This window comes from Castanea sativa, chromosome 1 (genome assembly GCF_040712315.1).
Source record: "Castanea sativa cultivar Marrone di Chiusa Pesio chromosome 1, ASM4071231v1".
NCBI lineage: Eukaryota > Viridiplantae > Streptophyta > Magnoliopsida > Fagales > Fagaceae > Castanea > Castanea sativa.
The window spans coordinates 11,460,095-11,486,652 of NC_134013.1; the positions used below are offsets into that span (position 1 = coordinate 11,460,095).

General features: G+C 36.3%; 1 protein-coding gene across 1 annotated transcript; it reads right to left on the reverse strand.

Annotated features, from left to right (window-relative positions):
• Nucleotides 1-8,902: 8,902 nt before the first annotated feature.
• Nucleotides 8,903-9,819, reverse strand: LOC142621868 (gibberellin-regulated protein 1-like). The gene is made up of 3 exons (XM_075795238.1): nucleotides 9,637-9,819; nucleotides 9,459-9,501; nucleotides 8,903-9,336 (listed from the first exon to the last, which is right to left on the reverse strand). Exons 1-3 carry the CDS (start codon nucleotides 9,712-9,714, stop codon nucleotides 9,155-9,157), a joined length of 303 nt encoding a protein of 100 aa, XP_075651353.1. The 5' UTR covers nucleotides 9,715-9,819; the 3' UTR covers nucleotides 8,903-9,154.
• Between the last annotated feature and the right edge of the window lie 16,739 nt (nucleotides 9,820-26,558).

Here is a 26,558-nt window from a genome sequence, read left to right on the forward strand (position 1 = left end):
TTGCTCTCTAGGAATTTTCTCTTGGGTAATACTAGATGCCCCTCTTCTGTCTTACAAGGTCTCATAAAGGCATGAATTTGTAGATGAGAAGATGCAAGGATGTTAGTTTGAGTTCTGAAATTGTAAAAAAAAGAAAAGCAAAAAATAGTGTAAATCAAGCATTAGACACTCGGTTTCCTTTTTGAACTGGAGTTCACTAGCAGCGAGTACGCCAGGCTGAGAGTTCGAAAGAATTTACTGTCAAATGCCACTGTCATAAGTACGCCAGGCCCAAAATACAAAGCGCAGTAACGTAGTACCAGCTATGTCCCTAGGTATGGTGTAATAGTTGTACTGGCTATCCAGATCCTGATCTAAGTATGCCAATAACAACTTTTGCAACCTTTGGTAAGACTGCTCCCAATCCCCAAATATCTTAGCAATTGCCTTTTGTTTTGCGTCTCATACCTTATAGTAAGAAAGCTTATGATCATACTTAGTATGTATGATGTCCTAGAGTTGATCAATACGAGCAGTGTGATCTTGTCGCAATTTTCCCACAATTTCTTATGCAACAAAATTAGAATCCATCATTTTACCGTCATTTCGCAGGCCAAAGGATATACAACTGCGTGGACCCATATAAGACGTGACCATCTATAGACCATTAAGTTTAGCCGTCATGAATGCCCCAATGTACCACTTGCAATTGGTGTCAATGCATGTGGCGCACAATTTAGTTTTGATCGACCTCCGGATTGTAAAATTTCTATTCTCCTTTGCTACATATATTATCAATGCACGCTTCACCGCCTCTTTATTTGCAAAAGTCAACCCTTTACTAAAATGCATCCCATCTTCCCAAGTAGAAACAAATGGTATTTGAAAACATAAATGATCAACCATATTTTCCTAAGTATTTGCGTAGAATGACTCGGTAGAAGGTGTGTAGGTAGTGGTCGTATTTGTATCATGTTGGACGCCATAATCATCGTCCACATCACCTTCATCATGGTACTCCATATTTTCCTTTGCAAAATTGGGAATAAGTTCATGGTCATCCATATCCCTGTCAAAGTTGTCTCGCTCAATCCTTTCTTCTTTCTCATCCATATCATCAAGATTTTCACCATCATTCGCAGCATGATCTTTGTCTTCGTCTTCCTCTCTTAAATGTGTCTCTTGAGGTTCGAGTGTTTCACCAGTATTGACAGCATGATCTTGAGATAGAAGTGTATAATCTCTCATTGTAGTGCATCCATAATATATGGCTGTAAATTGTAAGGATGTAGTTGTTTGTTGCATCTCCTCAGCATCAACTTTGCAAGCGGCTCCGAACTTACGTACAACTCAGCAGCATTTACTTGAGGCATTTTATGGATCCTATTAAACATGATCTTTACATGTTTGTCTTCTTTGATCGCCATATACCTGTAATTTATCTGTTCATAAAGGACTTCTTGTGGGTAACGGTAAATAATCTTTATGTCATAACACGCAGGGTTCAAATTCAATTCTTCCATTATTTTCATCTTCAAATCATTTAACATCTTCAACTTACGACGTATCATCATATAATAGCATTTGATACCCGGCTCTTTAAATGGGAATCCGTCAATCTCATCAGGATTGAGAAGGGGTCCACTGTAATATACATTTATATCAATATTCTTCAGAGATTGTGAACCTATTAGAGTCAAGTGTAATATGTTAGTGACATGTTTTATCTCTTTCATTTAACATCAATTACAAAACCATTTTATCTACTCAAAGTACAAAAATTACAACTTCTTACATCATATGCATATACAAACACACCCCACATTTGCATATACTCACCCCACATCACATACAAACACACTCAATCATTATCATTTCATACTCAAACAAATAAAAAAACTAAAGACAAAACTCACCCCATTACAAAATTTCAACTCATTCTAACAAAAATATAAAGAAAAATATTAAACCAAACAACAACAAAAATAACCTAACAATACAAATATATATCTATAATATTTTTTACTTTTTATTACAGCATAGCAAATATATACACTAACTTGTTACATCATATGCATATACAAACCCCACATTTGCATATACTCACCCTATCACATACAAACACACTCAATTATTATCATTTGTTTCTAAAATAAAAAAATAAAAAATCATTAATCATACTTAAACCAAAAAAAACTAAACACATAACTCACTCCATTACAAACCTTCAAATCATTCTATCAAAAATATAAAGAACAATATCAAAAAAAAAAAAAAAGTCATGATATACATACCCATAAAAAAACCTAACAATACATATATATGTAATTAACAACTAGAGAGAGTGAGAAACCTTACCTGACACGAGGATGTGAAAATATGGATGATGAGTTTGATTTGGAGTTTTGTAATGGGGGTGAGTTTTGTATGAGAGTGAGAGAGAGAGAGAGGAAGAGAGAGTTGTTGGGTTTTTTGGAGGAAAAAACGAAGAGCCCCAGACCCACATTATGAGGACTAAGGTCAGTAGCTGCCCTAACCACGTGGAAGCTTGTGGACCAAAGATTGCAAATCGAGTCTCAAATACTCGATTACTCTTTTTAAAAACCGAGTCTCTAAGGCTTGATATCTAGCTGGAATCCACGTCAGATGTAGGTATGAACATAAATCGAGCATTTAAGGGTTGAGATATAAATCGAGTCTCTAAGACTCGATTTCCAGGTGGACACCACGTGGAAAAGGGTTAGCTCAGATCTGATCAAAACATGAAAACCGAGTCTTTGAAACTCGATTTATAGGCCCTAAAACGAGTCTTTTAGACTCGAGATGTTAGTATGAAATATACTTTCAAAATAGTGCCTACTAATTATATTGTTTGGCAAACAGTGTTAATTTCCAATTTTCGCCACAAAACTAGGAAGAAGGGCAGAAAAAAAAAACCCCCCCGTTGGTGATGGAGTGGGTTTGATGAAGAAGAAGAAGAAGAAAAAAATGTTTTTGGTAGTAGAGTGGGTAGCGCTGTAAACTAGCCGAGTTTTGTCGAGTAGTGAATGTCCATGCTTGACTTGACAACAACAGTAGAATGTTCAAGCTTGGCTTGAGTTTGATACGAACCTACAAATAATGTTCAAGTTTGAACTTGTTATAAAGTATAAAAGCTTGAGCTCGGCTTGGCCTGACTTGATTCATTGGTCAAGCCAAGCTCGAGCTCAATATCAAGTCCAAACTCAAGCTCAATATCATGTTTTTGAGTTTGAGATCCAACATAAGTGTATTATCAAGCCTATATTAAGTTTATTATCTAGCCTATTTGGTTTGGATGAGTGGTCTCAACTTATAATTAATTAAAGTCTTAGAAGGATATGAGTTTACTTGTCAAGCTCATATTATTACCAAACTCATAAATAAGTCTAGGCTCAACTTGTTTTATTACTTTTGTATCGAGCCTTGGTGTTCACAAGCTTGTTCATGGACAATATTTTTTACTCGGGCTCGGTTCGTTTATTAAACAAACCTAAAACTAAATTTTAACTGATGGGAACGACGAGAAGGGCTCACAGACGGGTATAATGCTACAGACAACCTATACTCCCCCATGACGAGAGAAACATTGCCACGTCACTGACGAAGATAACAAAATGATTTAATGCCGGCAGTAATACCTCGAGCGGTTACGACGCCAGCTGGGTAGACCGTTGGAAACATATTAAAGACCCATTACTCGGCCAGGAGCACCATTAAGCCAGGAATTAATGCCACAACGGCTAGACAAAAAAAAAAAAAAGGTATATAAAGCCTTTGCACCACCCACATAGAGAGGGAGAGAAAAAAAAACACAATTATATGAAAAACAAAGCAATTCTTTTATAAAACTCTATTTTCTTTTGTGCTAACTTTGGCATCGGAGGTGTTGTGGCAGGCACCACACCGGTGACCAAGTAAAGAAGCTTCTATCTTATTCGCAGGAGTGATACTGTCATCACCTGGACGGATTACCACCGGCTGGTATTCATCTGGACGAACCTTCATCAACTGACGATATTCTGCTTCATCATTAACCTTGGCTTGTTTATAAACAAACAAACATGAACAAGCTTTTTATCGAGCTAAGTCTAAGCTGTTTATGAATGACTTGGTTCATTTACAGCCTTAGGAGTGGGTACGAAAAAGAAAGAAAGAAGAAGTAGAGAAAAAGCCAAAAAAGAAAAAAGAAAAAGAAGGAAGCCGGTGGAACTCAGTAGAAGAAGAGAGAAAGAAAGAAAAAGAAAGAATGAAGAAGAAGACAAAAAAGTTGTTGGTGGTAGAGTGGGTATGAAGAAGAAAGAGAAGTAGAGAAAAGCAAAAAAAGAAAGAGAAAAAGAAAAGAAAAGGGGAAGCCGTAGAGTTGACATCAGAGAAGCTGTGGGCTCCACAAAGTTCAAAAATTTACAAAGTTGCCATTGAGCTATGCATCTCACTATTTGAAAACACCAGATTCTTGTTTTGTGTTTTCATCACTTTAATTCAAAATTTGTGAGTTTTGAGTGATGGAAACATAATGTAAAAATCAAGCCAAACAAAAAAATATGTGTGAATCCTATATGTTTTGATAACTCAGTTATAAGTTTTGGATCATATCACTCAAAACTCTTTGAAACCAAATAGACCCATAATTATCAAAAAAAAGAAAAAAGAAAAAAGAAAAACAACTGTACAAAGCCGCACTACAGCTGTATTCATCTTGATTCATGGAGCGAATAGCCCAAATTGCCAGCATGTTGAAATTACATTAAATTTGGTCCCTGTTTAGGCCATGTCACAATAAAAAATTAAAAAGAAAAAGGACATCAATTATAGATGGTTGATGATGATGCAATGTGATACCAGTAACTATTATTAAGAATGATCACTTTAGTTCAACTATTTTTTTTAATAAAAAAATCTTAAATTTTTTTTTTCCCTAAGGTCTGGCCTTAGAATATAAAACATTTTGCTCTCTTTCATTGGAAAAGGGGCTTGTTTGAAACTCCAAAAAGACATATTCTGTAGTATGATTGACTTAATTTTCCTTTACCAACTCCATTGATTTGTATAATACTTAATTACTTAAAAACATAAGCATGAGTTCTATTTAGCATAATTGATAATCATTGTCAAAAGCTAAGAGCTTTATAGTTTAATGCCTCAATGGCATAGCTTTAATTGTTTCAAATAATAATAAAATAAAAAATAACTCATTTTTAAGTGTGTATGCAATCAGAAAAATGAACTAAAAAAACATTTTCCCATATTTAATATGGGAATTAAATTAATAACGTTTCTTCTAATTTCAAATAATGATTTGAATCACTTTAAAGCAATAAGAAAACAAAACATTATTATAATTATAATTATTATGAATGTAATATTAATTGACTCCTATTTCCTATGGCCCATCCTACCGACTACTAAACGATTAGGTTTTAAAAATATATCTTAATTTTTATTAAAGGGCAATTAGAATCATTAGATGGGCTCATAGGAATCAAGCCAATCAAGCAGTAGGGTGGAATTTATTTTATTTTTAAGAGTATGGTGGATGTTTTTAATTCATGGGAGCTGTTCCACAAGAAAAATTAAAATATTGTACTAGGTTGTATGTTTTTTTTTTCTTTTTCAAACTTATGGAAACCAGATCATGCCAGGTGGACATGACTGATCATTATCCAAAACGGGTCAAACTTGGACTACCCATTGTAAAAAGCCTATATAAGTGTATAAATATAATGAAAGAATAAATGAGTCAACTTTTGAACAGGGTAGGTGACCCAAGCTCAAGTACGAACTTACCATTACTAAGTTTGGATAGAATTTATTTTACTAAAATTAAAAATAGTAATAAAATAATTTTTAAATGTATAAATAGTATCGTGTGACTTATTTTTAATAAAAAAATTGCTAAAAAGTGAAGTTTGAGTCTCATAAATAGTATATAGTGCACTGTTCATGGTTGAATTACTCAAAAGTTGCGGTTACTGTTTATATACTGTACATAAACAGTAGTCTTTGTCCCTTAAAAGCTGAGAGGCTGTGTGCAGGAAAAAAAAAAGAGCTGAAACGTGAATGCAATAAACGTAAACGCAATAATTTGTATCCAAACATATTAAGTCACTAGATCACAATCAATCTTATCATACTCAATTATATGATGTTTCAGAGCCACTACCTCGTCAAAGTTAATCGGATTAGTTTTCCCAGATTCAATTTTGAATTTATTAGCTTTGTCCATTCCTAACAACTTAATGCCTGTCGTCAAGGATAATGTTGTGATTATTATGAAAATTACAAGCATGTTTATTGCACTGTCTAAGTCAGGATTCATGTAATTTTTATAGTGATAAAGCGGGTGGTTGGCTTTAAACTGACCGTTGGAGTTTTTTCCGTCAGGAGTTATGCCTATCATTATCATATCGTCATATACTTGAAATTTACTTTCTAATACATGTAACTTAATTTTAACGATGTGATTGTGCTTTTCACAAACTTAATTGGATATGTGCATGATTAATCAATTCTCGAGTAATTAATTAATTGAATTGTGGTCAAATTTATAACCCAGCAGTTACTGATAATTTCCTTCTCTCTATTAATCAAATGGTTAAAAATTATCTTTTACTGAAGCACGAATGTGTTTCCAGATTCGGGTGCCGGTGCAGAACTCGGCAATTTTTGAAAAAGTAAGGTGTGGGTGGGGGTGTGGCGGGGTGTGACGATTAAAAAATTATTATTTATATTTTTGATATATTACTAAGCATACTTTTTCACATTATATAAATATATACCAAATTTAAGAGCAGTAGTAGATAATAACTACAACATGATGTTAACCTACAAATAATTTGACAAATATATAATAATTATTAACTAAATAAAAAATCAAACCCTAGTGTCACAAGACTCACAACATTATAGACAGGCAGACAGCTTATATAAAAAATTAAAAAAAATTAAAAAATCATATCATAGTTCACTGTTTACAGATTTACAATCACAAATCAAACCCAAGCCACAACATTATTACCAAACAGCTTATATATATAAAAGATCACATAGACCTAAGATTGAAAAACTAAGAGGGTGAGAGCTATGGAAAAAGTTAGAGCATGTGAGAGCTATGAAAAACTAAGATTGAAAGCTTGAGATTGATACTGCAAGGGAGATGGAGAGTGAGAGTGAGTTGAGACTTGAGAGTGTGAGAGTGAGAGTGAGTCACTGAGCTGAGACTTGAGCTTGAGATTTTATGAGAGAGGGGAGACGTCGTGGCAGAAGCACAGAGACCAAAGAGGCAGAGAGTGAGAAAGAGCTGAAGTGAGTGAAGTCTGAAGAGTGAAGATGCGATATAGGGATTTTGTCCAAAGTCCAAACGGTGCATTGCACCTTTTTTTTATATACATTTTTTTTTTTTTTTACTTCAGCCAAACAGTGTGTTTCACACCTTTTGTTTTTTGTTTTTGTTTTGAATTTCAGCCTGAATCGGCCGGTTTGGCGCCGATATTGGTAGTTGCCACCAATACTGACCGATTTGGCCCGAATTGGCGCGAATCGACCCAATTCTGCGCACATTGGCCCGACTCAGCACCACGTCAACGCGTATCGCATTGAGAAAAAAAGGACATGGCACCAACGCGCTGGTAGTGGTATCGCCTGCCGCACCCCACGTTGGGTCACATCAGATGCAGGTTCAGCAGCCGAAACGCCGCATCCGTGCTTCATAGGTTTTACAGCTACTATTTTTATTTTATTTTTGTTTACTTTGAGAATCCGTTTTACCGCTACTTAGAGCACTTGTAGCAGTGGAGCTAAAAAGCCATATAGCTATTTTAGCTCCACCAAAACACAAAAAACCACCCCCTCCCCCCTCAAAAAAAAAAAAAAACACAAAAAAAACACAAAAAACCACCATCCAGTAGTGGAGCTATAGCTATTTTTTTAGCTTCATTGCTATAGTGCACATCTATAGATAGATGTGATGTGCATTGTAGCTTAGAGCTAAAAAAAAACAATTTTTTATTCCCTGTCCGGTTGTGTGTGGCTCTAATGGTTATGTAGTAGATATATTATTTTATTGTAATAAATATCTTATTTTATTGTGATGTTTATATTATTTTATTATATTAAAACTTAAAATAGATCCACTATTGTATCATGTGTAAGTAAAATAGATAAAATAACTTTTTAGGGTGTCAAATGCTCTTAAAAGCCTAATATTGGAGAATCACCAGAGGTCTCGTAAAAGGCTAAAAACAACCGGAATCCAAGACTTTAAAAACTCTGTGCAAACCGTTTCATCGTGAATTTTACATTGGATAATCTTTTTCATTTTTTTTTTTTTTGGCTTGAAGAAATTGGGCTGAGATGTTATGGGATTGTGTTCTGCCAGCCTAATTGGAAGAAAATGCTACCCTTCATAATTTTTTTTTTCTAAATATATTCCTTTTTTAGATAAAAATATATCCTTTTTTAAAAAAAAGAGAAAACACAATATCAACGGTACAAAAAGCAGCAGAGCTGCAAAGAAATAGAGAACAACCAAAAGCTCAGCACCGAGCCAGCTTATTAGCTAGCACCATCATCTTCTCTCTCTCACAAAAAAAAAAAAAAAAAAGGGGAGAATGTTCTTCCTTTAGCCACACAAAATTCTATTTTGAACTTTTTTTTTATAAACATTCTTACACAAGAATAGTCTAATCTAATATCCTGTCTGGCTCACAGCTTAACAAATATCAGTCACAGCCTCTAAACTTTTCAGCATGAATTCATTTGTTTTTGTTATCGATTTTATCATGTACTGATTGTTTATTTTTCGTTGAGGCTTCTACCTTCTAGAACTGTTTCCCTATCACCAAACCAAAGTTACCAAATGAGAGAGAGAGAGAGAGAGAGTTGAAAATTCATTATTCATTTAACGTAAAGGGTAAAAAAAAAAAGTCATTTATTAATAACAAATAACAACTATAATTGTTATTCAACTTACAATAACCCTTCTCTTTTCATATAAAAAAGAAAATAATAAAACCATTCTTTTAATAGCTTTTATACAAAGTGATATATGCATCTATATTAACTAGTACACAACTTTATTTTCAAACAGACCTCTCATCCATTCTTCTCTTACAATACCAACAAATTCAGCCAATTAAGGCTGATGTGATATATAATTTTAAGGGCACTTGAGTTTGCCACCATGGGTGGTCATGGTGGCGTAGCAGGGGCATACATCACGGTTGCCGGAAGTGCCTGGAGGAACACAGCTGCAGCGAGAACAGCAAGTCCCACATGCCCTCTTGCACAGGTTCGGCCTAGACGATAACTGACACCTCGCACTACATGCTGCTCCACAATCTGAAAAGTATAACATATATATATATAATTCAAAACGTTAATTAGCCAAGCCAACTATATATGATTATTCGATCAAACTGTATCACATATGTAACATAGTGATGGAAGAAGATAAAAATCACCTATTTTTTTATTGGGAGAACCCTTTGCTGCATCTGTGTTCACCTGCATAACTCAACAACATATTATCGTGTTAGAAAGAAAGTGATCTATAGGCTTCACGTTTATTTTTGAAAACAATAGGAAGAGGAAAGAGACAGTGTGAGGTCTTAGATGATCGCTAAATAAAATAAAGTTTACCATCTGATCAGCTTCAACGAGATGGATAACGAGAAGAGAAATGAGAACAGAAGCAATTAAAGCCTTTGAGATGGCCATGGCTGATGACTTATAGCTAGAGCTACTTTCGTTTCCACGCTAGCTAGTTGTAATTGAAAAGTTGAAAACCTGAAAGATCTAGTGCATAGAAGTGAGATAAGGATGCTCCTATTTATAGCAAGCGTATATGGGCTAAGCAGCAAGAATTAATAAATAAACAAAAAATGTAGGAGCATGCAAGCGGGATATTCTTAATTGTTACATGTCGGTTTAGAACCTATGTCAGCCAAATTTCAAATGAGTCACTATTTCGTGAAGTAGGGTAGTAAACTAGTGGTGTGCTGATGTCTTAGTCAAAAAAGTTCTAGCTCTATATCATGATTTTATGTATTTTGATAGTAACTTCTGGTCTTATGTTTATTTTTGATTTATGACAATGTGGTTCTGCACTATATGTAAGGTATAGCCTTCAAAATTTTGTTGTTGTTGGTTCTTTTCGTTAATACTGTTCGGATTAAAAAAAAAATGTTGGTTGAAATAACTTATTTAATTTTTTTCTGAAATTATTTAAATAAATACTCATATTTTGAAAAAAGAAAAAAGCTAAACGACAAAAAGTTAACATATAAGCTAACACACACCCAGAAATAAAAAGCCTAAGCACTAGTCTGGGAATATCTCGTAAAAAAGCATTTGGATTCATCTAGGGACAGAGAGTCGGCACATTTGTTGTATTGGAAAATGATAAGACAACCGAAAATGGTACAATCTTGTGCCACAACTCGCCACAATCAGTTATAATTGGTAAAAGTGTGTGTTATAATTAGTAAAAATGTGTTCCTATATGGCTTACAGGACACTTTTTTACCAGTCCAACGACAAAGTTGTGCTATTTTCGGTGTTTTATGCACAACTCTGTTGTATTACTTTTAGAATGGTGTTTTCAATTCCAGCTGGCTCAAGTAAGCTAGCGCATAGTTTTAACTTTTAAGTTTAACGTGGAACTGTTTCGCAACCATAAAATATCTAAATCTTGAAGCTAAAACAATATTTGATTAGAAAGGCAGAGTAGGAGTAATTTGACTCTGTCCCACTAGGAGAGCTCTATTCTATTTAGGAAAAAAGTTTTTCTTTTGCCATTTTAAAAACAGTAAGGGATCAACTGATCACGTTTAAACAATATGGGAATGTAACTTAAACTGCGAGCTCAATTAAGATTAAAAAAAAAAAAAGACTGCTCAATTAATTAATAAAGTAAAAAAATTTTAGTACTCCTAGAAAGAATTTTAAAAAAAAAAAAAATTCAGATTAATTTAAAGCATTGTGTGTATTCAACTTTTCAAATAAATTAATAGGAGTTATAAACTCTCCTTAGAGTTAGTCATTTTCTCACACTTATAGGCAAGACAATCTTGTAACACAGGCTTTAGTTATGACAATAAAGTTTTTTTTTTTTTTTGGATGGAGTTTATACTTCCTGACATTAATAATTTTGTAACAGTATATTTAGTTTTTTTTTTTGGACGGTGTAAAACAGTTTTGTGTGCAACAAATATTTACCTTATCTAAGTGGTCAAATATCTCCATTGTCTACCACCCTACAGTTATTTATAGCTACAGTTTATAATTCATTTTGCATTATAAATTGATAAATGTAATAAAAATATATATAGAAGGAGTTTTTGTTGCAAAATTCACTTCAACCTAAATATCATGTTTATATTTGGAACTCTACGATTTTTTTTTTAAAAATTATTTTGATAATGTTTGTATTTTATTAGGCTACACAGGAAAAATTATGCTAACTTCATACGAATCTTTTTATACTTGTCTATTAATTTCCAAAAAATTCAACTTGAATCTCATTCTTATATATTTTTTTAGTTCCATATACATCATAATAGGGGAAAAAAAGAAGAAGAAAAGAAGTTAACGTTGAACACACGTGACAACCCCATTGCATGTCCACACGTGCAGCTAATGAAACAGAGAATCAGAAATTAACGTTTTGTACAATCAAGCTAAAGTGATGTGTTTGTGACTCGTGACTTGTGAGAGTTCTACTTCCTTCGTAGAAGCGATTGTGATGTGTTCGTGTAGAATAAAGCCTCACTCATATATAGCCACTTATCATATAAACAAAACAGCTGTACAAAGTCGCACCACAGCTGTATCCATCTTCATTCATGAAAGCCAATATGTTCAAATTAAATTTGGTCCCTGTTTAGGCCATGTCACAATTTTAAAAAAATTAAAAAAAAAAGAAAAGAAAAGAAAAAATGACATCAATTATAGATGCTGATAATAATGCTTATGTATTAGTATAATAATCACTGTGGTCACCCCTTATGGAAAAGGATTTTGTTACATGTATAAAATAATGCTAAAAATATAAACTATTTTACTAAAAAATTGTACAAACAACTAATGTAGTGAATAATTATTGATAAATGAAAAAGTAATATGGTGAGTCAAGATGAAAACCAATAAGAGGTTGACTATATTAACATTTTATAAAAATATTATAAAATAGTTTGTATCTGTAGTATATTATATATATTAATAGTAAGATGGATTCAATTTTCCTTTATAAAATATCCACCAAATGATTTATTAGAAGAGTTAGTGTTAATTTGAATCATCTCTCCTCCCATCGTTGTTCTTTTCAAATTATGAAATAAATGAGTAATATTCAATATTAAGCAAACATCATAGATGTAAATCTATCTATTATTACATGTCATTTTGATGGAAACTATCTGTTGGAAAATGGGTTACTCTAAAAAAATTAAATAAAAAAAACTAAATCATTTTCTCATCCGTTTGCAACTTTAAATGAAAACATTTTGTCATTTTCCACTATTGGGTATATACATATCACCTATCTTAAAATTAATATGAAAAATAAAATTTTATTATTATTATGAAATGTAATATTAATCGATTCCTGTGGCCTATCCTACCGACTACTAAACGATTAGGTTTTAAAATTATTTATTTCTATTAAAGGGAAATTAGAAGGTCTCACAGGAATCAAACCAACCAGGCAGTAGGGTGGATGCATGTTTTGATTCATGGAGGACGTTCCGCCAGCAAAATTAAAATAATTAATGAACTTTGGACCCACATTTTGAACCTGATATATATCGTACGTACTGATTCCTTTATTATTATTATTATTATTATTATTATTATTGATACAAAATTATTATTAATAAACTTTGGACCCACAATTACTAATTTTTTTTTTGGGTATATAAGGTAAAATTTTTACTCTGACTTAGTCTAAGTGTATATGTGTATGAAACTCATTCCTAGAGACTTAAATCTCATTTCTTGCCTCCCTCCACAAAAAATATAAATTTGTGGAGTGACTATTACGTCAACAGTTCAGAGTGTACAGTTGTAGACTATCCATTCTAAATTTCTAGTAAGTATAATGATAATTGTTAGTATATAGCTTAGACTAGATTAGCCCATTGGGTTTGGCCTAGTGTACTGTACTTGTAGTTTACTCATATTACTTGTACTACACACATACCTAGCCTATATAAGGCTCTCTATTGTACATTATTGTTCACATAGAATATATAGACTATTCAGTCTTTCTCTCTCACTTTATATTCTTAACATGGTATTAGAGCCATTCCTCTAACTTTTTGGTTCCTGTGGACATCTCCGGCATTCTTCCGCTGCCCTCGTCTTCATCCAGTAGCCACTGCCAAAAGCGAGTCACCGCCGTCACGCCCACAGTCCCTGCAACTCTCGGATCTCACCATTCTGTTCATCCAACTGTCAAAGCAAAGACATAGAGTGACAGAACAGCAAATCCCGAGTGAAACCCAACCAAGAACAGCCAGAAATGACCTCACACGCGCCGCCTGAATAATCTGACTGTCGAACACGCGTTTCACGCGCTGCCACGTGCCACCAGAGGTTCTACACGCGCCGGAAGGAGATCTGCCACGCGCTTCCACTTGCGCCACGCGCCTCCACGCGCTTGAATCCATCCGCGCTGTCCATGTCAGCCCTAGGCTAACATCATCCTGCACATGTCAGCGTCTGAGTCATCCACCTGCGTTAGCACACGCCAGCCGTTGACTTTGACTGTTGACCATCACTGTTGACTGTTGACTTTGCATTGACTTTTGACCAAAGTCAAAAAATTTCAAAAGAACCTGTCTTGCTCAGTTTTTCGAGTAGATTCCGATTTTAAGCTTCGTTTCTGCATTTGAGGCATCTAAATCCCAGTTTTTGGTCATTTTCTTCATTATGGCTCCACAAAAAGAACAAGATATCATACCTCCTATCACCATTATGTTGGATGGTCCTGCTAGCTATCATGCTTGGTCTCAGAATATGACTGTCTTTCTCAAGGGTCGTAAACTGTGGAGATGTGTGACTAGTTCAATTCCTAAGCCAGTACCAAAATCTACATCCAAAGCCACAGCTGCTGGAGATGCCTCAAAGACCGCTGCTGCAGTGGATGATTATAAAGAACGCCTAGAGGAATGGGAGAGTATTCAGAGTAAGATTTTGTCTTGGTTTATCAATACCTCTATTCCCTCCATTCATAATCTTCTTCCTCGTCTTGAGACTGCTGAGGCAGCTTGGAAATTTTTGGCCAATCGCTATAATTGCACTAATGATTCAAGCCTGGAGTTCCACATTGAATCAAAGCTTTATCAAATGTGCCAAGAAACAAGTCAGTCTATTTCTGATTATTATTCTCAGACTTCTACTATGTGGGAACAACTCTTTACTGCAGATCCTCCACTAGTGTGTTCTAAGAACATTGAGCTCTTTGTCAAATATTGAGATCGCGGTAAATTTATGTACTTCATGATGGGTTTACGTGAGGATTTTGAGCCTACTAGGGCTTCTCTGCTGAGCCGGTCTTCTACTCCTTCTCTTGATGCTGCAGTCAAGGAGCTCATTTCTGAGGAGAATCGTTGGCCTACTTATCACATGTCATCATCATCTGATCATGTCTTGGCTACACCATCTCCACAGCCTCCTGTTGTTGCTTTCACTGCTCCTCCACGAATAAACTCTGGGCGTCCCACCTCTCAGTCTTCCAAAGGTACTCGCTGCGAGTTTTGTCATGCCAAAGGCCATGACATCTCAGTTTGTTGCAAACTGCAGAAATTTGTGCAAGAGCAAAATAAAGCTTCTCTTCCTCGGGCAGCTGCTGTATGTCCTTCAGATCCATCGGTTCTTACAGGTCCATCTTTGCCTTCCTCACTTACTACGGTTGATATTGAGGCAGTAGTTCAACAGGTTTTATCCCAAACTTCCACTGCCCTTTCTGTCACGTCAGGTAAACAACCTTGGTTTCTTGATACTGCATGTTGTAACCATATAACTCCTGATGAATTCCAATTTTCAGATAAGGCACCCTTAGAACACCCTATCACTATTTACACTGCTGATGGAACTCCTATGCCTATTAGTCATAAAGGAACAATCTCTTCTCCTAGTTTATCCCTTAGTGACACCTTTCATATCCCAAAGTTATCCCTCAATTTGCTTTCTGTTGGTCAACTTTGTGAATTAGGTGTATATCTTCTATTTACTAATCATGGTGTGGATGTGCAGGATCCTCGGACGGGTCAAGTGCTTGGGACAGGGCGTAAGGTTGGTCGCATGTTTGAGGTCCATGATTTGAAAATTACTTCACAAATTGTTTCTGCAGCTACTACCACCTCCACCCCCTCACCTGATTTATGGCATGCTCGTCTTGGTCATCCATCCTTATCTCATCTTCAGTTATTAGCTTCTCAAGGTCATTTAGGTTCAGTTCAATTTCAAAAATTTGATTGTACTTCTTGTCATTTTGGCAAACAAGCAAAATTGCCCTTTAATAATAGTGACTCTTTTTCTTCTGTTCCTTTTGATCTTATACATTTTGATATTTGGGGTCCTGCACCGGTTCCCACTAAGGGGGGGATCTAGATATTTTTTCATATTTGTGGATGATTTTTCTCGATATACTTGGATTTATCTACTTCACCATAGGTCTGAACTTGTGTCTATTTACCAAATATTTCATAAAATGATTGAAACACAGTTTAATCGCATGGTCAAAGTCTTTCGATCAGATAATGCCCATGAATATAATGATAAATCTTTCCTATCCTTTTTAGATAGTCATGGTCTCCACTACTCCTCTCGGTCTTCTCTTGAGCTTCATGCTTATTCAGATGCAAACTGGGTAGGTGATCCGACTGATCGATGCTCTATTACAGGTTTCTATTTCCTGTTGGGTACCTCTCTTGTCTCATGGCGTAGCAAGAAGCAGGATGTGGTTTCCCGTTCCAGTACTGAGGTTGAGTATCGTGCCCTTGCCGACACCACCTATGAGCTTGTCTGGCTTCACTGGCTCTTGGCTGACATGGATGCTCCACAGCCCACTGCGACTCCTCTTTATTATGACAATTGTAGTGCCATCTACATTGTTCATAATGATGTCTTCTATGAGTGCACCAAGCACATTGAGATTGACTGCCACATCACTCGCCAACATCTCAAGAAAGGCAATCTCAAGTTGTTCTCCATCTCTTCTGCTGACCAGCCTGCTGATATCTTCACCAAGACTCACCCGCTTGGTCGTTTTCGAGATCTTATATCCAAACTCCAGTTGGCTTCCTCCTTGCCACCTCGAGTTTGAAGGGGGATGTTAGTGTATAGCTTAGACTAGATTAGCCCATTGGGCTTGACCCAGTATACTGTATTTGTAGTTTACTCATATTACTTGTACTATACACATACCTAGCCTATATAAGACTCTCTATTGTACTTTATTATTCACACAGAATATACAGACTATTCAGTCTTTCTCTCTCACTTTATATTCTTAACAATAATGAGGCAACTTTGTAAGTAACGGTGAGCCAAGCTCAAGCAATTAACCACGTGGCAATCAATTATATGAGTAGAAGCATAGTTTACTTAGATTCAATATTTATATTATTTAAAAAAAAAGATTCAATAATTATATATTTTACTTAAATAAATTAAAGAAGATGATACATAAATTCAATTCATAATGTATAAATCATATAATCTGGTCTAGATTTAACGCTAAAAGGAAGACTATATCTCAAATTCAATAACTCAATTTCATGTTTAGTTCTCCTATTCATCGTTCGACGCATCACGTTTACTTTCTTTAAGAGATAGACAGTGGAGGACGGGAGGATGCGGAGTTCAAACCTGAGACATCAAACAATAAAATACAACTTTTACTAGATTAGCACTTAAACTCGAATCTTCATTTTTTAATTAATATATATAACTCAGGCAGAGGTGCACTTATAAAACTGCGATAGTTTTACATTAATGGAAAAATTAATTAAAATACTGCTTGTGTACTACATTTTTAATACAAATATTTTAAAAGTTGTTATGGCTAATATCATATATGAGAAATTATTTAGTCCTATAAAAGGAGTCTTACCCATGATTTTAAAATCTGGTCTAGATTGGCCAATCCAACCAGTTCAACTGGGTATTGGTCCGGTTCAGTAAAAATATCCAAAATCGGCCAAAATCGGGAAAAATTTAGAATCGGAGGCAAATCAGGTTTTGCCCTAGTCCGATTTTTAAAACCATGGTCTCTCCTTCTCTCATAGAGAGTGTGGGTTCCCTACCCTAGGTCATACATAAGGGTCCACACCCCTTGTGAGAAAAGGTAGAAGGTAGGATTCACACTCTCTATGAGAGGAATGGGACTCCTTCTATAAGAATTGTTAGTATATTTTAAATTAAATATATTTAAACTCAAAATAACTGAAGATGAATAAAAAGATGAGTTTGTTAAAGAAAGAGTTACTTGTATGTAAGTTAGATTAAATAAACCAAGAGAAATTTTCTAAATTAATAAATAACATGTAAGTTATGAGAAAGGTTGGAAGACTATATATATGTCTATGCTATGGACTAATTTTATATCAAGAGTAAATGAAGAGAAATAGTTAAAAGTAAAGAGTATTATGTGAGAGAGTGAATTCAAAAATATTCCTAAATTCTTGAGACATTTCGGGCCAAAGAAAGGTGTTCTTCTGGTGGAGCTTTGGGCTTGAACACTTTGGGTAGAAGCTGTTCTAGCCATACAATATTTGTTGGGCTATTGTATCCTGGGGGAGACAAGTCAGAAAAGGTCTGCATCAGTTACAAAGATAGCCAACCAAGGGCTCTAATCTTCTTAAAAAGAGCGAGTGTCACGTCTCAGTCCAAATCAGGGAAGTCAATACCGTACCAGATGTTGTACTGGTTTAGTCGGCGGTACGATATATTTCGGATACCGGTTAATACCGGTGTACCGTTTCAGGTTTACCGCTATTTTTTACTATTTTATACAATATAAAAAGTTATATTTCTAATAATTCAATATCTCACTTTGGCAACTTTTTATATTTTTTTTGGTTGGGTTATCATCATTAATATAAAAGTGAGAAGAAAAAAAAAAAAAAATATATATATATATATATATATTAAATAATCAAACACCAACCAATTCAATAAATGGCAACCCACGTGTCAAAATATTATAGCACCAATTCAAAGTTTCCAACTGCATTTTCTGATGCTTTGAAAATTTCAAAAGGCTATGAAGTCTTTTCTTGGGCAGACCGGCAGAGAGGTTTGAAAAAGTAAGAAAAGTTTCAAAAAAAAAAACCAAGAAAGAGAGAGAGAAAGAGAAAGTTAGATGGCCAGACGCCAGAGAGAGAGAGAGGAGAAGAAGAAGAAGAAGAAGATGAAGATGAAGTAGCAGCAGCAGCCAAATCAGTCCCGGTCCGGTAGAGATCGTCGTTGCCTCGCATGTGGAAGGTGAGAGTGACAAAGAAACTTATTTCTTTTTCCGGTCCGGTGTGCATTTACCGGCCGGAATCTGAAATTTTCCTCCAGTATGGCCAAAATGACCTGGTATGGTCGGTATATTTTCTGGTACGAAACAACCTTGTATTTGTACCGGCCAAGGTGCTGGAACGGTAAATACCGGCTGGTACGGTACGAAACAGACTTCCCTGACTCCAAATAGTTTATCTCTTCAAATTAATAATATTAAGCGTATTATTCAGTTTCTCTTTGTGTTGTTTCCATCATTATTGTGTTTGCACCAACAAGAATGAATAATTTCTAGTAATGTAAATTGCTAAAAAAAAAAAAAAACCATTTAATGAAAAAATGGATTGCACGTAGGGGTGGCAAAATTGGACACAATCTGTGAACCCGACACAACACGACACGAAATTAGTAGGTTATGGGTTGAGGCTTAATGGGTTCATGTCATATTTGAGTTGACATGACTGACCCATTTAATAAATGAGTTGAGTTAGTGTCCATCACATGGAACCCGTTTGACCTATTTGACCTGTTTAATTAAATTACATTTTACTAATATACCTTTGAAACCCTAGATGTATAAACTTATTAGTTGTTGAAGTTTATTTTCTTTGATGTATTATGATTGATTATTTGTGATATTGAGATATGCTTTAGTTTTAAATGATTATTTGTGATACAGTTACTTGTTAGTTATAAATTTTATATTAAAAATATTTATTTATTTAGTTTTTCATAATTCATATCAATTTGGTTAATACTAAAATTAGTTTTTTTTTTTTTTTCGTTTTGATAAAATCTAATAAACAAGTTAACATGATTAATCTGTTAAATAAATGAGTTGTGTTAAAGTTGAAAAATCCTGACATGTTTAATAAACATGTCGGGTTAGGGTTGACCTATATAATTGAATACTCATGAGTTAACACGACACGACACGAATCCGACACGCGAACTCAAATTGCCACCCCTAATTGCATGGTTGACTCAAAGACTTTGCAAACAATGCGAAAACTGTTTCATCATGAAATTTACATTGTATAATCTTTTCCTTTTTTATTTAAGAAATTTGCGAATGATAATCTAGAAAAATCATTCTTACATAAGCCCTCAGCTAATCAAATTGGGTTGAGATGTTATGGGCTTGAATTCTGCCAGCCTAATTGGTTGGAGAATTATTTACCCACCGCCAATATATGGAATATACCTAGTAAATATTTTTTAATAGATTTAATTAGAGTTAAAGTTAGCTAAGAGGCTAAAAGCATTATATTTGTTGTGTTTTTAATGATGAGTGTAAATTTGTGTAAAACTAGAGGTGTCAATTCGTGTTCGCGTGTCGGGTTCGTGTTGTGTCAAGTCACGAGTATTCGACTACATAGGTCAACACTAACCCGACATGTTTATTAAACGGGTCAAGATTCCTCAACCCTAACATGACCCATTTATTAAACGGGTCAGTCGTGTCGACCTGTTTATCAGATTTTATCAAAATGAAAAATAAAAATTAATGAAAAAACAAACAAATAAATATTTTTAATATAAAATTCAGAACTAACGAGTAACTACATCACAAATAATCATTCAAAATTAAAGCATATCCCAATATCACAAATAATCAATCACAATATGTCAAAGAATATAAATCACAACAACTAATAAGTTCATATACTTAGAGTTTGAAGGGTATATTGGTAAAATATCATTTAATTAAACGGGTCAGACGGGTCAAACGGGTTCTATGTGTTCAACACTAACCCAACTCATTTATTAAACGGGTTAGCCGTGTCAACCCGAATATGACACAAACCCGTTAAGCCTTAACCCATAACCTGCTAATTTAGTGTCGTGTCGTGTCGGGTTCGCGGGTCGTGTCAAATTTTGCCACCCCTATGTAAAACAAGCCACTGGGCTTTGTAGCCTAGTGGCACCCGGTTCCTATGTTAACCATTAGCTCGGGGTTCTATCCCCCGCAATTACCCAGCAAAAAAAAAAAAAAAAGTGTAAAACAATAAGTGTATAATAAACACTACTCTTTTCTAAATAACATGGTAAAATTTGCATTAAAATATAGCTAAAATGTAGATTACACCCTCTAAGTTTAGTTGAAATTTATTTCAATTTTTTAACTTTACTTTTATTTAATTGAACTCTTCAAATTTCAAATTTATTCAATATCTATTGGTGTCATGCTTTAGGAGGATCGAAAGGCCCATTTGACCCTTCATTATTTTTCCTAAATATATCCTATTTTTAAAGAAAGAGAAAACACAATATCAACAATACAAAAGGCAGCAGAGCTGCAAACAAATAGTGAAAAACCAAAGCTTAGCGACAAGCTAGCTTAGCTAGGAGCCTAGGACCACCACCTAATTAAACTCTCTCAAAAACAAAAAAAAGGAATTCTCTTCCTTTAGCCACGCAAAACTATATTTTGAATTGCATTTTCCACATGATACGGTTTGTGTACAGTGTGCTAATAATGTATTAGATATATTAGAATGTCGAGGATTCTTGTCCAATTTGAGATATATATTCACATCATAATATGTCCAGTGCACAATCCCAACCATTTTTTACATTCTTACACAATAATAGTCTAATCTAATCATGGTTTTAAAAACTGAATTGAGAATCAAATCCTTTTTTTCAAAATTTCCGGTTTTTGACCGATTTTTCCCGGTTTTTGACCAGTTGTTGACTGGTTCTAAGGCATTTAACCGGACCGGACTGCACCAGTTTTCCAGGTTGAACCTGTCGGTCCGGTTCGGTTTTTGAAACAGTGAATCTAATTGATGATGTGGAAATCGTCAATCGAGTAGGTTTGTTCAGATGAGGCAGTAACCTCGTCCTTGTGCCTGCAATTGCCGTGAAAAGCCCTCCTTAGGTGGTCATCGGTGTGGTGCTTGCCATAGAGTCTTTGATGATAAAATCAGTGTATAGAAGCCTTTAAGAAAGTATGAGAGCTTAGAATATCAGAGCTACGACATACTAGTATATTTAGGGTGTGTGTATGTACCTTATCTGGTTATGAGGGGTGTATATATATGGCTCCATTGCTTCTAGCCGTTGTGGCCTTTATTGTGGTTTTAGTGCTTCTTTTGTAACGCCTGTAGACTCATTAATGTGGATTTTGATGAGCCTCCAACGATTTGATAGCTAATTGTCCAAGGTATTGAATCCTCTATTAGGGCTTTTCATGCCCTCGGGGAGGTATGTGGCTTGGATGTTGAGACACTCTCTAGGTTTAGGCTTAGGGTTCATCTTCCTCATGGAGAGGAACGGGCATGTCATTTTTTGCCCATGGAGGTGTGTTTCTATGAGGCTGCCTTCCTATGTGGTCTTAGGTTTCCCATCCATCCATTCATTACGGAGCTCCTAAATCATTTCAACATTGCTTCTGGGCAACTTATGCCAAACTCGTGGAGGATTGTGATTAGTTGTATGGAAATTTGGATGGCTGTCACTAAAGGGGACATGATTATGGTGGACGAGCTTACATACTTGTACCGTCTGAAGGAGTCAAAAGATAAGGGGTACTATGAACTTGTGCCTTGGGTTAGGAAGGCTGGGATCATCATAGACCTACCATCGTTCTTCCGTTATTGGAATTCGAGGTTCTTTTTTGTGTCCGGGGACGAGTGGGAGACTCATTCTGATGAGTTTTGGGGTGACGTTCCTAGGTTGCTTCGTCGTTGGAGTGCCCCGAGTCTAGGAGCATTGTCCCTCTGCAAGTCTTTTACTTTTTCCTGTTTTCCTCTCTCTCTCTCTCTCTCTCTCTCTCTCTCTTTTTGTAACCTCTCTATTTGTTGTGCAGTTAAGAAGCGTCCAAAGCTCAATAGTAGGTACAAGAGGCAAGTTGAAGCAACTATTGACTACTCCAAAATGATTGATGATTTTGACGATTTGGTCGACCCCAGAACCTTAGCTTGTCACTGGCTTGGTCCAGAGCCTTCTTCCTTCATTCTACGAGCCATTGAAATCGAGGAGAAGAAGAGTAAGTGTTTATTTAATTCGTCGCTGTCTCTTTCCTTTTTTTTAACAAGTGTTTCTCTTTCGTAGAGATGACGAACAAAGTTCAACCAGGGGATGTACGCTAAAATAAGGGCCAAGAAGAATGAGCCCCTTTCCAACCTCGGGAAGAAGGTGGTGCGTGTGGTGGAGAAAAGGGTTTCCATCACTCCATTTACCTCTGTCCCTGAAGCGACGACTACTACTTCCTCGGCTACCTCGATGGGAGACATCACCGCATGCTTGAAGAAATAGCGCGTGGCCGACAAGGGAAAATAGAAGGCCAACTCCCACTCGTCCAGCATTTGGGACGACGCTGGCCTTTCGCTAACAAGGGCACAAGATGCCTTCACGGCTGAAGAGCTTAAGGTCCTCTCTGGCATGCCTTTTAACGAGATTATGGGTCGTTATATCCACAAGCTCGTCCACGTAATGTACTTGTACAATTTTACCTTTCCCTTTCCTTTCTTTTGCATTGTTGTGAAAGTTGGTTCTTCTTTTTAGGTACTGGGGGAAACCATTTATATTACTTCGGAGTACTTGAGCCATGAGGAAAAGGCCGCGTCAGTGGGGTCCCAAGGTGGAGGCTGTGGGGGTAGAGAACTCGAAACTAAGGAAGGACCTCATTGCTACCATAGACGAGGCCAATACTGCCAAGGAGAAGGTTAAGGTCTTGGGGGACTACCTCAGAGCTGAGATGCAGCTAACCCTAGAGAAGGATGAGTAACTTCAGGCCGAGAAGGAAAAGATCAAGATCGTTTCTGCCAAGTCCGACAAGGCTTTTCAGCAAACTAAGGAGTACAACACTGTACTCTTCAGTTGGTACGACAAGGGTTTCAAGCTCTTTCGGCGATACCTCGTCAAGCATCCTATCGTTGTGGACCTGGAAAACCTAGACCTAGAGGAGGTAGACAAGGAGATGGCAGCAAACGAGGCCTCTCAGTCTACTGTTGCTGCTCCTAAGGGTGATGCTCCAAAGAATGCTCCAGCGCCCCCTCCTGTTGGTGGTGATGAGACTACTACTTGAACCTGTTTATCACGCCTATGTACATGTTTTGTGTTTTGTTTTTTTTTTCTTCTTTCTTTTTGGGTGCCTATCATGTTTTTGGGCTTTTCATTCCAATTTCATAACAATATTTTTATTCTAATTCCAGAACACTGTTTCTTGCCTAGTGTTTTTGGGCTTTTGTTTTAGGCAGAATGTATTTATGCTTACCGTTTTTTTTATGCCTTCGTTGATTCGTTCTTCATTTTGCCTGTCTATGACTTGTGCTATCGTCAAAATCCTCTTCCGTTTACCCTCGTTTGTCAATTTTAGATTAGGAGTTTGGCTGATTAGGCTTCGTCAGTGAGTTATATCTGTCTAGGTGGACTTTTATCACTTAGCCAATTTTTAGGTGACTTACACCCATTTAATAGATTTTTTCATTTGGATTCGTCAATAATTTACATCCATCTAGGCGGAATCTTATCACTTAGCAAATTTTAAGGTGACTTACACCTATTTAAGGGATTTTGTCATTTGGCTTCGTCAATAATTTACATCCGTCTGGGCGGAATCTTATTACTTAGCCAATTTTTAGGTGACTTACACCCATTTAAGGGATTTTTTCATTTAGCTTTGTCAGTAATTTACATCCGTCTGGGCAGAATCTCATCGCTTATCCAATTTTTAGGTGACTTACACCCATTAAAGGGGTTTTGTCATTTGGTTTCGTCAGTAATTTACATTATTCTAGGCGGAATCTTATTACTTAGTTTTTTTTTTTTTTTATAATTTCTCCTGGGCTTGCATAGAGTACATTGGGATGTTGGCTAAATAGTACTTTTATTGTTTTCTTTCAAACGTGAATACAATCTTCTGTTACATTTATTGGTGGTACTTCTTCAAATGCTCAATATTCCACGGTCGTGGTAATTTCTTCCTGTCCATCATTTCTAGATGATAACTGTCTTGTCTTGAGTAATGGATGACCTTGTAGGGTCCTTCCCAACTTGGACCAAGCTTCCCCTAGGTTGGATCCTTAGTAGCAGGTGTAACTTTACGTAAGACGAGGTCCCCTATGTTTAGTCGCCTAAGTTTCACTCTCTTGTTATAGTACTCGGCTATCTTCTGCTGGTACTTTGTCATCTTTTGGGATGCTCCGTCTCTTACTTCGTCTAGGCAATCTAGGTTGACTCCCAGCTGATTATCATTGTTGCTTTCACTAAAGACTTCTCTTCTCATGCTGGTGATTCCCACTTCGACTAGAATTATTGCCTTGGTGCCATAGGTAAGCCTGAAGGGAGTTTCTCCTGTCGGGACTCTCGTTGTAGTCCTATATGGCCACAGGACATTAGGAAATTCTTCTGGCCAAACGCCCTTTGCTTCTTCCACCCGAGTTTTGATGATCTTGAGCAGCGTCTGGTTCATCACTTTCGTCTGTCCGTTGGCCTGGGGGTGACCTGGAGACGAAAATTGGTTCTTGATCTCCAATTCCGAGCAAAAGTCTTTGAAGCTTTGACTGTCAAATTGCCACCCATTGTCCGATATGATCCTTCGTTGTATCCCGAATCTGTAAACTATGTTCTTCCACATGAAGTTTTGGGTCTTTGCCTCGGTGATGGTTGCTAGTGCTTGTGCTTCAACTCATTTTATAAAATAGTAAATAACGGCCAGTAAAAACTTTACCTGTCTTTTACCTCGGGGTAATGGGCTCACGATGTCAATTCCCCATTGGGCAAATGGCCACGAGTAGGTTATTGGCGTGAGTCTCTCTTCTAGGATGCATTGAACATTTTCAAATTTTTGACATTTGTCGCATCTCTCGACGAACTCTCTTGCATCCTTCTACATAGTAGGCCAGAAGTAACCAGTTCTGATGATTTTACTTACCAGGGACCTCAGGCCTGCATGATCTTCCCAGATTCCTTTATGGACTTCTTCCAGGATGTATTTGGCCTCGCTTTCATTGACGCACTTCAGGTAAGGCATGGAGTAGCCTCTTTTGTACAAGGAGCCGTTCATGATAGTGAACTTGGCTGCCCTCTTCCTAACTTTCCTAGCTTTCTCAATGTCTTGTGGAAGTCGTCCATCTTGGAGGAAGGATAGAATTGGGGTCATCCAGTTGTTTTCACTCTTGATGGCGAAGGTGAGGATTTCTTCAATGCTGGGACTCTTTTGGACTTCCACCTTTAAATCTGTGCTCGTCGTCCTTTCTCCTGACGATGCCTATTTTGCTATCTCGCCTGCCCCCATATTTTGGCTTTTGGGGACTTGCATGACCTCTACCTGATCAAATTCTTGGGCCAAATGCCTCGTCAGTCTCAGGTACTTCTGCATCCTTTCCTCCTTTGCTTCATTTTCCTCATTTATTTTCCCTACAACCAGCTTTAAATCGCTCTGGAGAAGTAGGTTTTTGACGCCCAATACCTTTCCAACCTGTAGTCCTATCAGTATTGTCTCGTATTTAACTTCGTTGTTGGTGACAAGAAACATTAGTTGAACTTCGTACTTGAGCGTCTCTCTTTCTGGGGTGATGATAATAACCATAGTTTTAAAAATCGGATTAGGCCGGTCCGACCGATTCAACCGGGAACTAGCCTTCAATCCGGTCCAGTTATGGTAAAAAACCGAAAATGGGTTTAAAACCGGTTCGGTTTTGATGAGCCTCCAATGGTCTGACAACTAGTTGTCCAAGGTATTGAATCCTCTATTAATGGCTTGCCTTCCTTAGTCCATGACGTAGCCAGATGGATGAAGGTGTATGATGAGATCATCTGGGCAAGAAGGTTCGTTGGTCCCATCACTAATATTCTGGTTGGCTCACAGTTTAATCGATATGACAATATCGCGGCCTCGATCAGCTCTAAATCTTCCAACATGACTTCATATGTTTTTGTTATCGATTTTATCAGACTGATTATTTATTCATTCGTTGAGGCTTCTTGAACTATTTCCCTAACACCAAACCAAAGTTACCAAATGAGAGAGAGAGTTGAAAATTCATTATTATTTTTTTGGTTAACGAAAATTCATTACTCATTTAACGTAAAAGGAATAAGGA

Excerpts from the sequence above, each read along its gene's own strand:
- LOC142621868 (XM_075795238.1), bottom strand. The coding sequence starts at position 9,714 with ATGGCCATCTCAAAGGCTTTAATTGCTTCTGTTCTCATTTCTCTTCTC. Across the intron at positions 9,502-9,636 it reads TCGTTGAAGCTGATCAGATG|GTGAACACAGATGCAGCAAA; the intron begins GTAAACTTTATT and ends TGAGTTATGCAG. Across the intron at positions 9,337-9,458 it reads TTCTCCCAATAAAAAAATAG|ATTGTGGAGCAGCATGTAGT; the intron begins GTGATTTTTATC and ends TATACTTTTCAG.